At 40.4% G+C, this 14,135-nt stretch overlaps 1 protein-coding gene across 1 annotated transcript in view; it reads right to left on the bottom strand.

Annotated features, from left to right (window-relative positions):
• Positions 1-3,093: 3,093 nt before the first annotated feature.
• Positions 3,094-14,135, bottom strand: part of SAMD5 (sterile alpha motif domain containing 5) — a 58,164-nt gene continuing 47,122 nt past the window's right edge. The window contains exon 2 of the mRNA XM_024122580.1: positions 3,094-3,156. Within this exon, the coding sequence (XP_023978348.1) occupies positions 3,094-3,156 (63 nt within the window). The remainder of the gene's footprint in view (positions 3,157-14,135) is intronic.

The raw sequence follows: 14,135 nt of genomic DNA on the forward strand, positions 1-14,135 counted from the left end.
TATTCAGTGGGTTTAAGGCATCAATCAGGACAATTTATGCTTGAGTCAATTTATTCTTGAGTGTTCTAGTCAGTTTTAAGGTAATCTCTTTCATATAAGAGGAAAAAAAGAAGGGAAGGGAGAGAGGCGCTGCGCACCTACTATGTGTCAACACCGAGCCAAGAACTGTGTGGGTGTATGTTGCAGAATTCTTAAGCCTCTTAAAAAAGAACTAAGGGAGGGTATGTATTCTTCCCATTTTATGGACAAGGATAAAAAGCTTTGATGAGTTTAATAATTGTTCAAGATCATTTCTCATGCTACATTCTTAGCTTATGTTCTTAACAGATTCATGACAGGAAAAAGCTATCAACGTGATTCTAGAATTTGAACTCAGATCTGAGGAACTCCAAAATAAAAACTCAATGCTTATTGTTTCTGTTAGTAATTTCACAACACCAAGATGCTGTAAATTTCTCTGGATTGAAAAACTGCTTGAGTACAGCTATTCTATGTTGCTGTAAATTCCTTTGTGAGGAAAGAGCCCTTAAAATCATGCATTCCCTATGCCAAGAATACGTGCGTAAAATCTTTCTTTCCTCACCTTAAAAATTCTGTTTTAAGATGAAATGAAGAAAGTGTTGCTATAATCCTCCCATTTCCTCAATATTATGAAGTAAAAGTCTGTAATTAACCCCTCTTGATGTTCTAGGAAATACAAATCAAGATAATCCTCTAGTTTTGATACTATATTTATTTGTCCCTCCACTATTTCCTTTACCTTAAAATATTAAGGATATCATGAATATTAGATAAAAGAAAAAAACACTACGAAAAAATTACTCTTCTTACGCATAATTATCTCCAGATTTAATTCATGGTAAGATTACTTCCTTTCTCTTATGTCTTATATTCTAACTCTTAACTCATCTTCGTTTATTGCAAAAGAATTAATGGGCTTCCTTTAATATTTCTCTGCTTATTTTAAAGCTTTCTTCCTCTAGCTTTAGGTAAGAAGTCCTGAAAATCCATGGGCTATTTCACCATTCTAGATTGTGATAGAGGATTGTTATTTTCAAATTCCAATAGCAAACACAAAGAGAAGATTTAAATTTGGCAAAATAATTGAAGCCAGACATTATATAAATAGAAAATAAAACTTGCAATGACCAAAGAGCCCGCTTTTTGGTTGCAGTAGATTGCATCATAATGCCCACAGTGAAAATACTAGATTTTTCAGAAATCGGGTCCTCTCTAGCAACAATTCAACAAATGCATGTAAATGTACATCTGTGAAATAAATCTGCCACAGATCCTGCACCTGGAAATGAGGTCTCGAACAGGAAGCCATTTATTAGCACAATAAATTATATCTATAATCTATAGAGACCTCCACTCCTTAAAAAAAACAAAAACCAAAAAAAAAAACCTAACTTGGAAATTTTAAAGACTCACTTGGAAAAAAAAAAATGATGAAAGGTTGATTGGCGTACAATTCTTACAAAACTGCAAACAGTTCTTTTTTAAACATGTAGTTTAAAAGACAACGTATACATGCTTTTAGAGCTTAATTTCCTTGCATTTGTACTTAAGAATGAGACTGACTTTACCCGGTGTCTAAATTAATCTCTAGAAGTAGCTAAACTATGTCAACCTTAGATTTTTAAAGCAGTATTGTGATTAAAATAGCCCTTGGAGACCTTAACTGCCTACCCATTCCCATATGCACCAGGAAAAAATGAATGTACATCTATCTCTTTTTCTCTGAGGGTTCCTACTCTTGAGCATTATAATGTGATGTAAGCTTCAATCTCTTTTGTACTTCTAAGTAGTGCAGGGAAGATTCTGGAATACAGTACTGCCTAGCTGCTCTCAGGAGCTGTCTGACCGTGGAGCTTGCTGCATGTCTAGATCTCTTCTGATGATCTCCTTTTAACTAAGTTTTGGGTCTGGTCAACATGACTGCGTTTTCTAAGCAGAAAAGAAAACTGCCAACATCCAAAGGCCAAAACAATAGGAATTAGAAGAACTCCAGATTCATCTTTTTTTTTTTTTGCGGTACGCGGGCCTCTCACTGTTGTGGCCTCTCTGGTTGCGGAGCACAGGCTCCGGACGCACAGGCTCAGCGGCCATGGCTCACGGGCCCAGCCGCTCCACGGCATGTGGGATCTTCCCGGACCGGGGCACAGATTCATCTTCATTTCTTCCTCCCACCTCCTTCTACTCCCCCTTTTTGGCTGTGGTTATACAGGGCTCTTAATGTCCCCTGCCACGGCCCACCTCTCTGCCCCCGCCCCCAAAGGCCTGAAATCAGAATCTGGGGAGGGAATCTGGGCCATGGCAGTGTCCAGGGCTGAGGAAAACTGGCCATCCAGTCACACAGCTGGCCCTTGCTCCATGTACATCAGAGTAAGACCCTCCTACAAGTCCTAACACTCAACTTCAGCCAGATGAAACTTAAAAAGAGAAGTTAGAAAGAAGTTTCTTCCTTTGCAGATGTTCCTGAATTTGTCACCTTTATCATTGTACCTACATATGAAATAACTATATAAAGCACCTTAAAATAAGAATTCCTTCACCAAACTATTCTATAGAGAATTATATAAAATACTTCACCTATGAAAACAGTCCCATATCAAGTGAAAAAATATGTTAAAATACAAAATTAAAATGACTATTCTCAAGTTAAAGGCTAATTTGGAAATGATGTTATTTCTAGCTATTGCCAGAAATCTTTCTGTCTTGTATGACCACTTAAAATTAGTCAGTACCCAAATGCCTTAGCCAACCTCATTTATTTTCAGCAAGAATTCATAGTACCGAGGGCAGAATCCCAAAATATGTAGAAGACTGTATCTCACAATGGTATGTCTTTAAAAAATGAACTCAGTACTTCTTTATGTGTGATATTTCACTGCCTTTTGTCTAGCTATTATAAGTTTGTTACCCAGTGTACTAAGTTGATTATTCCAGAATTTTTCCAAGCAAAAAGTTAGGCTGATGAGTATTTCCAGGGTCATCATCCATTTCCCTTTTTGAAAGAAGGTTCTAAATATGCCCTTTTCCAGTCTTCAGGCACCTCATCAGTCCTCCACGAGTTCTCAAAAATGATATCTAGCGGTTCTGTGATGACTTCGGCCAATTCATTAAGAACTCTAGGATGCCAGCCATTGGGACCTGTGGATTTGAACATATTGGGGTTATTTAAGGTCTCCTTTACCCATTCTTCCCCTAGTCCATCATGGATCCCTGCTCCAACTTTTAAGTCATACTTGTCCCTTTCTGGTTACCACATGGACTTTTGAAAACTAGCTTTCAGTCTCTGCTTTTTATCTATCAATTTCTCTTTGAAGCTAATAAGAGAAAAATGTATTTTATTCTTCTCAAGCCTACGTTTTGTTTAAAAAAAAAAGGTCTAGGGCTTCCCTGGTGGCGCAGTGGTTGAGAGCCCGCCTGCCGATGCAGGGGACACGGGTTCGTGCCCCGGTCCGGGAAGATCCCACATGCCGCGGAGCGGCTGGGCCCGTGAGCCATGGCCGCTGAGCCTGCGCGTCCGGAGCCTGTGCTCCGCAACGGGAGAGGCCGCAACAGTGAGAGGCCCTCGTAAAGCAAAAAAAAAAAAAAAAAAAAAAAAAAAGGTCTACTTCTCTTTCCTTTCATGTTTCTTATAAGAAAAGGAAAGTTAAAAACAATAAATAAATAAAAGTATATCTTGCCTTCCTGAATCACATCACTGAATTCTACATTCTGGCAGCCTTGGTCATAGGTAACAGTCAACATACTGCAAAACATTTCAAAGGCTACCTAGCTCGTGCTCAGAGGGTACATATCTATCCAGCTTGTCTGTGCAAGTGAATTCAAAATGTACCTTCCGAAATAAAAAAAGATTCACAATCATCTTTATGCACATAACTTTAACACATAGGCATTTAAAAAGCATAGTTGTGCAGGAACTGGAAAGAGATGAAGAAGGATTTCTTACAAAGCAGTAACCTAGTTGAAGTCATCTGCTATCGTGTGGTCATCTGCACCAGGGTTCTGGGATTGATATTACACTAATTATCTCCAAGCTCTGATCAGTGTTGACAGTTTTAACCCCTTCGTGGTCACCATGATTCCTCCAAAATTGAAAGACAGCAACAGATTACAGTTTCCTGCCCATCTGTCATAGTTACGCCCTGGGCCTAGAATCCCTTGACAGATCGAGAATGGACAAAGGAGAAGAAGGAAAAAAAAGAGTGCAAAGGAAAAATGAGGATGCCTGGGTCTCTCCTATGATTTTTGATATGACAGGCAGCCTGTGCTGCTTGGATTCAATGATTTTCTTGGTGTTTTTTAACTGGAAAAGCTTTTGGAAAAGGTTGAGTCAATTTTGCTCTCTTTCGTTTTTGTTTTGTTTTCTTTTTCCTAGTCTATATCTCTCCAGTGGTACCCCCAGTTTTATCTCTTGCAAAAAAAAAGCATATTGCAGGCATTATTAAGACTTTTAAGAAACAATTCTGCGTATTTCTCTAGGGCATAATAATTTGTTTTAGCATGTGCCATCTTCACCCTTGCTCAAACCTGCCGATGGCAATATGTTAACTAATATGTCACCATTAATTACTTTGGGTAATATCATCCGGCAGTTGCATCTAAATGGATAGGAAGTATTACTAGCCATGCTCAGGAAGTTTCTTTCTGCAGAAAATCAAGCTGTTTTCAGGCCTTTTTCGCCCCTGTAAGACCAAGTAATAATATCTTACTACTCACTAATATATTCACATAGTCACTCAGATAAACCCATACCCAAGCCAATCAATGCCTCTATGAAAACCAAACTCCTGTTATAAACTATGTAAAAGTAATGTTCAATCTGTCTTGACAAACTAAGCTTTTTTTTTTTTTTTTGAGGGGGGAGTGATCAAAGTTACCTTAACATGAAGAAGGCAAAACTGTTTCATTTTTAATGCTCTAATGAATGAATGAATGAAAAAGCATTGCAACAAAAATTGTATTTGCTATAGAGTGCAAGATAACTTGCTATTTCTATCTGAAAAACCAGAAAGAGCCTCAGGTTACAGCATTAGGGTTACTGAGACCTCAGGAAGACTACAGCTGAATTCTGAAGGGGTCATAAAGGAAGGAGGCAGCGTCTTGAGGACATCCTTATTAAAATGATTCTCAGATGTCTGCACCGCACCTGATAGGGTCTGCCTGAAGTCAGCAAGATGACCTTGTCTACTGTTAAAGGTCATTTTATTCCAGGAACCTGTGGAAAGCAAGAAAACGCCTTTGTACAGACTATCATCTAGTAAACGGGCAGACACCCTCCACCTTAAACTTATCTAAAGATGTGGACCACGAGGTCATTCACAAACCTAGGATCAACCTAACAGCCTTGGAAACCTCTTGTGTCTTTGGGTCAACAAAAATAACTCGCATTCATTAAACAAGCCCAGCCATGAAATTTGCTACTTTTCATTCTTTGGGGGAGGGGGTGGGAGGCAGACAGGATTTCCACAGTTGGGTCATGGAGAGTTTCAAGATGTGAGAGCAGTCGCAGAGAACAGTAATTAGCTGAGCACATGTTGCTTCATGATCATAGGAAACGTGAGTTAATTTCCATGCTAGGAAGGCTCCTTGGAGCTCTGGCGCCTGGCATGCGTTGTGACATCCCAGATCCTGCTCCTTAAGACCGCAGTCCTCAAGCCGAATAGAAATGAGCAGATGTTTACAACTCTGACCAGCTTTAAGGAGATAACTGCTAGAAATACGTCTTACGGGCAAACAAGCGATGCCAGTCCAGCCTCATTTCACAGAGCTGCTCCTACCACCTCACATTTTTTCCGTTCATTTTCCCCCCTAAATAATCCAGCATACTCCTACAAAGAAAAAAGCCCTTTCTCCACTCCACCAAGAAAAATAACCCTCTGTTTATATGTGTTTACAGCCTTCTTTGGATATGACTAGGCTGACTTAACAAATCATGAGAGGAATTGCCTCATATCTGGTCCTCTCTCAAAATTCATAAAAGTCAACCTCTGGACCAATAAATAGCAAGTTATATTTTTGGTTCTACTAATGCTCCTGAAGTTTTCCTGTTTTTAAAGTTTGTAAAAATTGAATGCCAGCGGTTTGTAATATGCCAAATTATTATCTATGTCTAAGGAAACATTACTTAAAAGGTTTATACTCTGGTTTGGCCTAATTCTTCCCCGATCTGCCTTTGAGCCCACTCTCAGATAGTTCCTACATCAGGGCCATACAAACCTAATTCTTGGGCTGAACTGTGACTTTCTCAGTTTTATGTGCTCTAAGCTCTTATGGGGGATGGGAGGGGTACAGGGACAGTCTTTCATTTCACAGATATTTGACAATTCTAATCTATTGTTAGAGTTCCAATCTGAGAAACAGAGAGGGTGGGCAGGGGTGCAGAAAAAGTTATTTAAGGAATAAAGAAACTATTATCCTGTGGTTAAAAATTGTTACGAGATTACATTTTTTTTTCCTCAGTTGATTATTCTGATTTTTAACTGGCTTCCAGTCTGTTGATCTTTTCAGCTTGTGATTTTTCCCCCTAATTAAAAGACAATCAGAGTTACATGCAGGCTAAACCATTTAGAAGTTATTTCTCTATTGTGATATTAGTTTAAAGGATGTAGCTCCATTGCAGATGTAGAACCAATAAATTCTCCACATGTGGTGGCTGAGATAAAAAAATAAAACTGGTGACTGTACAATAATAGGCCATGCAATTTCCTTACGGGGGGCGGGGAGGGAGGGGGACGACTCTCTCATAGGAAAAAATTAATAAAGAACAGTGGTGCAAATGTTGCCTTCTCTCCTCCTGGAGGACACAAGGCACACAAATCTGAACCTTTGGGCGGTTGGTGATAAGATTTTTTTTGCCGCATAACTTTCTCAACATTCAGTCGCGTCACACTACTTATTGTTATGGAAGGTTGGTAATTTGATAAGAGACCGGGGAGGTGGGCGGGTGTAAATACAGCCTCATTTTAGCTGTAAATTTCTCCAAAGGCAGAAACCACATTTTACACTTCTTTCTATCTGACTCGGGAATATTATATATAGCACGTCACACACTTCTACTGCTGATTGATTCAACTGCCCACAGTATAATTTTTACATACAATTTCTCAGTAAACGAAGTTGCTATTGAGAAATGTTAGTCTAGCAAGTCAGACAGGAGTATAGTTTCCTTTGCCTACACAACAGAGAATAAAATAGCAATATGTTCACTAAACCCATCTGCATCTTCACAGTCATCAATCAGTTCCTCGAAAGGCCTCTAGTGGGGCACCTCTCAGCTGCTGGGAAGGCTGAGGCTGCCTCCCAGCCCCCAATAGGCTGGAGGATGCAGTGTTACGTTACACAATGAGCTGGCATATATGTCCTTTTTTCTATAGGAGTCTTGCAGGGTAGGTTTCCAGGGATTCTATAGAAAAATGTTTGGCCTGCCCCAGAATGATCCACGTATATTTTCTTTTTCTGACTTTAAACACAAATACCCAGACGCATGATAAACCATTCTGTACAACTATCCTGCCTCCATCTATGGTGTGTACTTGGTAAGTACTGATTTACTATCTAATTCCTGGAACAAATTAAACAGGTTATAATAAACTGAGCGGCTTCTCACCACCTTCTCTGGACCCACAAGAGTTCTAGGCTTCATTCACTCAGGACTGAATCTGCAGGTTTTAAGCAAATGGAAAGTATACTGGGGAGGATGGAAATTTTCCTACTCCTTATTGTTCAGAAAACTCTCAGGAACAAATTCAGAGGTTAAAAGACAAAAGTGTCTTTATTTATGCTCTCCTCAGGGCATTCACCGATTTTATAATTTTTCCAAGTGAATAGCTATGTAAATTCCCAATTTCTTAAAAGCACTTTGTTATAGTCATCTTTGACATATTCTGAATATGCTAAATTCCCCCCACACGGAGGACAGCCCACAGGGCTGTGGTCGGCAAGCGGCAGCAAACTCCAGGAGACCACGCTTCAGAGGCCCGGGACCTCCTCACTGCCCAGAGTTGGGTCATGTCTTATCTCTACCAGGAAGAAATGATCAGAAGTTTAACTGTTGGGAATTCTGAATTCTTCTTTCAACAATTTTATAATAATTAACAGCTGGTCACAACATGAAACTGGGGCCAGGTCACCGCACTTTCAAGAAGTTTAAGAGTACTGTTAAGGAGGCAAAATAGTAGCTGGAGGGGACAGTGCTTTTAAGAACAAAGAGGGATTCTGAGCATGTTTACAAATGGAGTGGAAGGATTCCATGGAGAGAGACCAAATGCAAGAAAATAAAGGCATAATTATGGACCATAATTATGACTAGGGCCAAGAGGAGATACCCAGAGGAGGGATTAGTCTTAGAGGGGAGAGAGGCAATTCCTCATCAGAAACAGAGGGAAAGAATAACAGATGGGCAAAGATGTCAACACACTTTGAGATGAAGGAGAGAGCGAGGGAGGTAGCTCGTGTGCAACGGACTTGCAGCCCTCAGGAACGACCTAGCCAAGGTCATCTGCAGAAGGGGAGGTGAGAGGAGCAAGGGTACAGTTTTAAGGCGCCCAGAGGCGGTAAGGGGGGCCTGAACTGGGACATGAAATCAGTTTGACAGCTGCAGGAGGGCAGATTCAGCTGGGCTGGACTGCATAGAATTACAGTGAAATGAGCTTTTAGAGTTTTTCCTGTATTATGCTTCAAAGTCTCCAAATACTACCCAAAATAGTGATCAAGACATAGGCCTGGAAATGCGCAATAGAAGTCCAGAATAGAAATAATAATAAATGCTACAGTATGTTGTATATGAGTGTTCTGTCTTCCAGTAAAGCTCTTTAAGGCATGTTTGCTATGCCTTTGAAAGAAACAGTGCCGTTGATGGCTAGCTTGGTCTGTTTGGGCCGCTATAACAGAATACCACAGATGGGGTGGATTATAAACAACAGAATTATTTCTCACACTTCTGGAGGCTGGGAAGTCCAAGGTCAAGGTGCCCACAGGGTCAGTGTCTGGTGAGCCCTTCTTCCTGGTTCACAGACACCATCTTCTCACTGGGTTCTCACAAGGACGAAGTGGCAAGAGAGCTCTTAGGCCTCTTTTATAAGGGCATCAATCCCTTCCTGAGGGCTTTACTCTCATAATCTAATCACCTCCCAAAGGCCCCACCCCCAAATACCATCACATTGGGGTTTAGGTTTCAACATATGAATTCTGAGAGGACACAGACATTCAGTCTATAGCATCATCTGTCTCTAACCGGGCTCCCTGGCTACCCATTTAAGGGTTTCTCACCTCTCTGTCCCTCCCTGCCTCCTCCTCTCTCATCTACATACTCACAGTAAAATCATCCTTTATTATGTACTAAGGGTGCTTGAAACCACCATTAACACTAACCTGCTAACTCTGATTACAATTATCACCAATGTAATTGCCATCAACTGTAGGTTTATAGTACATATTACAATTATTACTACCTGCCTACCCCGCCAGCAGTAAACAGCTATGAACAGTAACTGAGCGACCTTCTTCTGTGCCAGGCACTGTGCTAAGGACACAATATATTTAAACATAATCTCCTTTACTTCTTACCACAAGCCAGCGTGATGGCTATCATGGACTCGGTTTTACACATGGGGAATCTGAGGCTGTAAAGTGTAGATACCCTGAGAGGGTCAAAGAGCTAATCAGTGTTAGAGCAGTCCTGTCCCACAGCAATGCCCAACCTTGTAAAAGTATGTCTGCACTCCCCATCATTTTTGTTTTTATTCATTTATTTATTTATTTATTTCGGTCCGTGCAGCATGCGGGGACTTCCTTGACCAGGGATGGAACTTGTGCGCCCTTCAGTGGAAACGCAGTCCTAACCACTGGACTGCCAGGGAATTCCCCCCCATCATTTTTTTTTTTTTTTTTGCGGTACACGGGCCCCTCACCGTTGTGGCCTCTCCCGTTGCGGAGCACAGGCTCCGGACGCGCAGGCCCAGCGGCCATGGCCCACGGGCCCAGCCGCTCCGCGGCATGTGGGATCCTCCCGGACCGGGGCACGAACCCGCGTCCCCTGCATCAGCAGGCGGACTCTCAACCACTGCGCCACCAGGGAAGCCCCCCACCCCCCATCATTTTTGACTGTGAATGTATAGTAGTTAAATAGCATCCTCCAAAATTCACATCCACCTGAAACCTCAGAATGTGAATTTGGAAATATAGCCTTTGCAGATGGTTTAAACTCTGGAGATGAAATCATCCTGGATTTAGGGTGGGCCCTGGATGCAGTCACTGGTGTTCTTTTAAGAAGAGGAGAAGACACAGACACACACCGAGAAGAAGGCCATGTGAAGACAGAGGCCAAGAGCGGAGTGATGCAGCTACAAGCTACAAGTAATGCCAGGAACCACCAGAAACTGGGAGGGGCAAGGAAGAATTCTCCCTTCGGGCCCTTAGAGGGAGCATGGCCCCCCCCAAACTGTGATTTCATATTTCTGGACTCCAGAACTGTGAGACAGTAAACATCTGGTGCTTGAAGGCACCCAGTTTGTGGTACTTTGTACAGCAGTTCTCATAAACTAATAGGGAATCCTTTCACAGAAATACTTAATTTCTCAAATGCTCTTGGGAGTATTTTTAATCACTCCATCGTTTTTAGCAATACACGCAAATGTGATTTTAGGCAAAAGGTATTTTATTTTTATTCAGGATACAAAATGTTGCACATAATGCTTACTTAGATATTATATTTAATGTCATTCATAATATATAAGAAAAATTTAACTTTGTCCTATTAAATAAATGATGCAAACTGTTATATGATTTGTAAAAAATACATTAAAAACTATATGCTGGGTTTATGCATCCTCCATGTATATTAAGATGCAGACTGAGATTTAACTATTTCCTACAGCATCAAAAATAGAAAATAATCAGCAGTTGGGATGATTGTTTTCATTTTGCTTGATGTCCACTAGTTTATTTACTTGAATATTTATGATTTGCTTTAAGTTGCAAGACCAGAGGGAAGGTTACAGTGACTGTTTGTAAGCATTTCTCTACAAATAACGCGCTATATACGTGGACATTTTTATTTCCAATAAGTTAAAATTGAATGTAAACACCAGTATTTTTCTGTTTTGATATCAGTTATTGAAGAATGTGAGTTTAATGTGCAATGTAAGCATATCTGAACTCTAATGAAGCTCTCATTTTACAGAGGAAAACATTTAAATAATTTTCATTGATATACTTAAAGATATATAATGAAACAGTTACTATTCCCAACCTGGAAAACTTTCTTGACTCTTTTGACAGCTCAGAAACCTCCAGCTAGATAACATGGCAGTTTCTATATTAGCAGTTCTCAAACATTTGTTTCTAGGAGCAAACTGCATTTTTAAAAAACACTGAAGATTCCAAAGAGCTTTTGTTTATATGGGTTATAATTATCGACATTTACCATATTTGAAACTGCAACTGAGAAAGGTTTAAAATATTTATTTAATTCATTTAAAAATTAAAATAGTACATGTATCATGTTAACATAACATTTTTATTAAAAATAAATATATTTCCCCCCAAATTAATAATAAGCATGACATTGTTTTGCATTTTTGCATAACTCTTTAATGGCTAGTTTTATAGGCTACTGAGTTCTCATATCTTCCACACTTGAACTGTGACAATATGTTGTTTTAGTTGAAATAGATGAAGAAAATCTGTGCCATTAGAGAAAGGAAAATATTTTAATAGCTTTTTAAGATAGATAACTGTAGATATTCTTTTGCTACCATGCCAAAATTTGACAACATATAGATTAAGTCAGTTACCATGTGAAATCTGAAACCATATCAATGAACTTTTTGTACTCCATCAACTACATGAAAATCTTTGGTCTGTCTTCTACTGTTAACAGATCTCTTGTCATACGTGATTTGGCAACAGCATACATTAATCATTTGGAAAATGTTAGGTTCCTGAGTTATGCAGATCTTCTAAATGTTAACACGTATCATCATTCAATTCAAAAGTAACATTTGTTACTATCACCACCCAGCTCATCAAAAAAGGCTTCAAGTCTTGGGAAACTGTCAAGCTCACTGTGGCAGACACAAGTTTTTTTTTTTAATGTAATTTTTACTTGAATATTCAAATTTTATCATTAACAAATATTATCCATTACTTTTCTTGAAATATTAGGTTCACTTTACTCACTTTCAAGAAATTTAGCTGCCGGGACTTCCCTGGCAGTCCAGTGTTTAAGACTCTGGGCTTCCAGTGCAGTGGGTGCGGGGGTTCGATCTCTGGTTGGGGAACTAAGATCCCACATACTACGCAGCATGGGCAAAAATAAAATAAAATAAATATTAAAAAAGAAAGAAATTTAGCTGCCAAATACCCAATAAGTAACCACAATTTGTTCCTGAGTTGTTCTTCTAAGGCAAAATGCTGTTCCATGACTAAAGCAGCTAGTTCAGCTAGTAACTTAACAGCAGAAGTGGTTAGTGAGGAGACAAGGTTCACATGCACTTCCATTTGCAACAGAAGTCTTTGTGAGTAGTTCTCATTTTGTCACACAGAATATCAAAAAAAAAAAATGTACTCAAAGGTTGAGAATTTAATAAACTTACTAATTTCTACTGCTTCATCAAGGATATTTTAAGGAAAACAGCTATTTTTTGGCATGTGTGCAGGTGATGAATGCCATAAGCACTAATGCAGTTTGATGCCACTGCCTTGATTGGCACTAATGTGCCAGCATTTTTACCCACTGTGGCTTTTGTGCTACCAATGCAAATGTCCACAACGTGAAAAAGGCAAATAATGTTACAGGATTGTTATGAAATAATTATTACCTCAAAGACCCCCGGGACCCCCAAGGATCTGTGGACCACACTTTGAGAACCACTTAGTCTAAACCACTTCTAGATGGTACAGGCCATAAAATCAGCACCAGTAGATCTCAGACTAACTCATCAGTCTGGAATATAATTCTGCCCTTTGAAATGATAACTCCCTCCTAACAATCGCTCTGTATTTACCCTCCTGGCTCCCCACCTGCCTCAGCCCCATGAAACTAGAAAGTCTGTAGCCTTCCTGCCATGAAGGTGAGTTGACTTTCTTCCTGTGGGGAGAGGGTTTGCAAAGGTAGCTGGGCTGGCTAGCGGGGGAAACGCTTCTCGGAGGGACAGTGCTTGCCAGCTTTGACGAAAGCAAGAGCTTTTCATGTGACTTAGGCAATTCTGATCAAAAATAACCCGTGGTCTCTTGGCGTCCAGTTCCAGACCCCTGAACACTGAAGCGTGGCCTCCACTAGGCCTTAACCTCACCTGCCAAATTGGAATGGGCAGGGAAGCAAGACAACTGTTATAATCCTTTTTAGCAATTCCTTGGAAAGCACATTTGCATGTGGCAGCCAGGGTGAAGCACTACCCAGGGGATCTGTGTTGTTTTCCATTACTCTACCTCTTCTCTGGTTTTGGCAGGGGAAAAGAGGGACTTTTTAAAATGTCGCAAGAAAGCCACAAGCTCTGATGCCATCATTCTGGGTCTTAAGGACCATCAGCTAATTGCTTTAAAGAAACAGTACTGGGCTTCCCTGGTGGTGCAGTGGTTAAGAATGCGCCTGCCAATACAGGGGACACGGGTTCGGGCCCTGGCCCGAGAAGATCCACATGCCACCGAGAAACTAAGCCAGTGTGCCACAACTACTGAGCCTGCGCTCTAGAGCCCGCAAGCCACAACTACTGAGCCCATGTGCCACAACTACTGAAGCCTGCGAGCCTAGAGCCCGTGCTCTGCAACAAGAGAAGCCACCGCAATGAGAAGCCCGCGTACCGCGAGGAAGAGTAGCCCCCGCCTCGCCGCAACTAGAGAAAGCCTGTGCGCAGCAACGAAGACCCAATGCAGCAAAAAAATAAATACAAAAAAATAAAATAAAATAAAATAAAGAAAGAAACAGTACTTATGAAGTCATCTGAATAATCCTCAAGATGCTGGCTTTGTCCAAATAAACTCTGAGGACATGTAAATGGGTTACCTGAAGCAGCAAAATATATAAATAGGACTGAGTTCCATCATACACCGAAGGTCTTTACCACACACACACTTGCTGTTATGAAGTGACACTTCTAGAAGGTTTGGGAGCAAAACCCAAA

The sequence above is a fragment of the Physeter macrocephalus genome, chromosome 10 (assembly GCF_002837175.3).
Source record: "Physeter macrocephalus isolate SW-GA chromosome 10, ASM283717v5, whole genome shotgun sequence".
NCBI classification, from domain to species: domain Eukaryota; kingdom Metazoa; phylum Chordata; class Mammalia; order Artiodactyla; family Physeteridae; genus Physeter; species Physeter macrocephalus.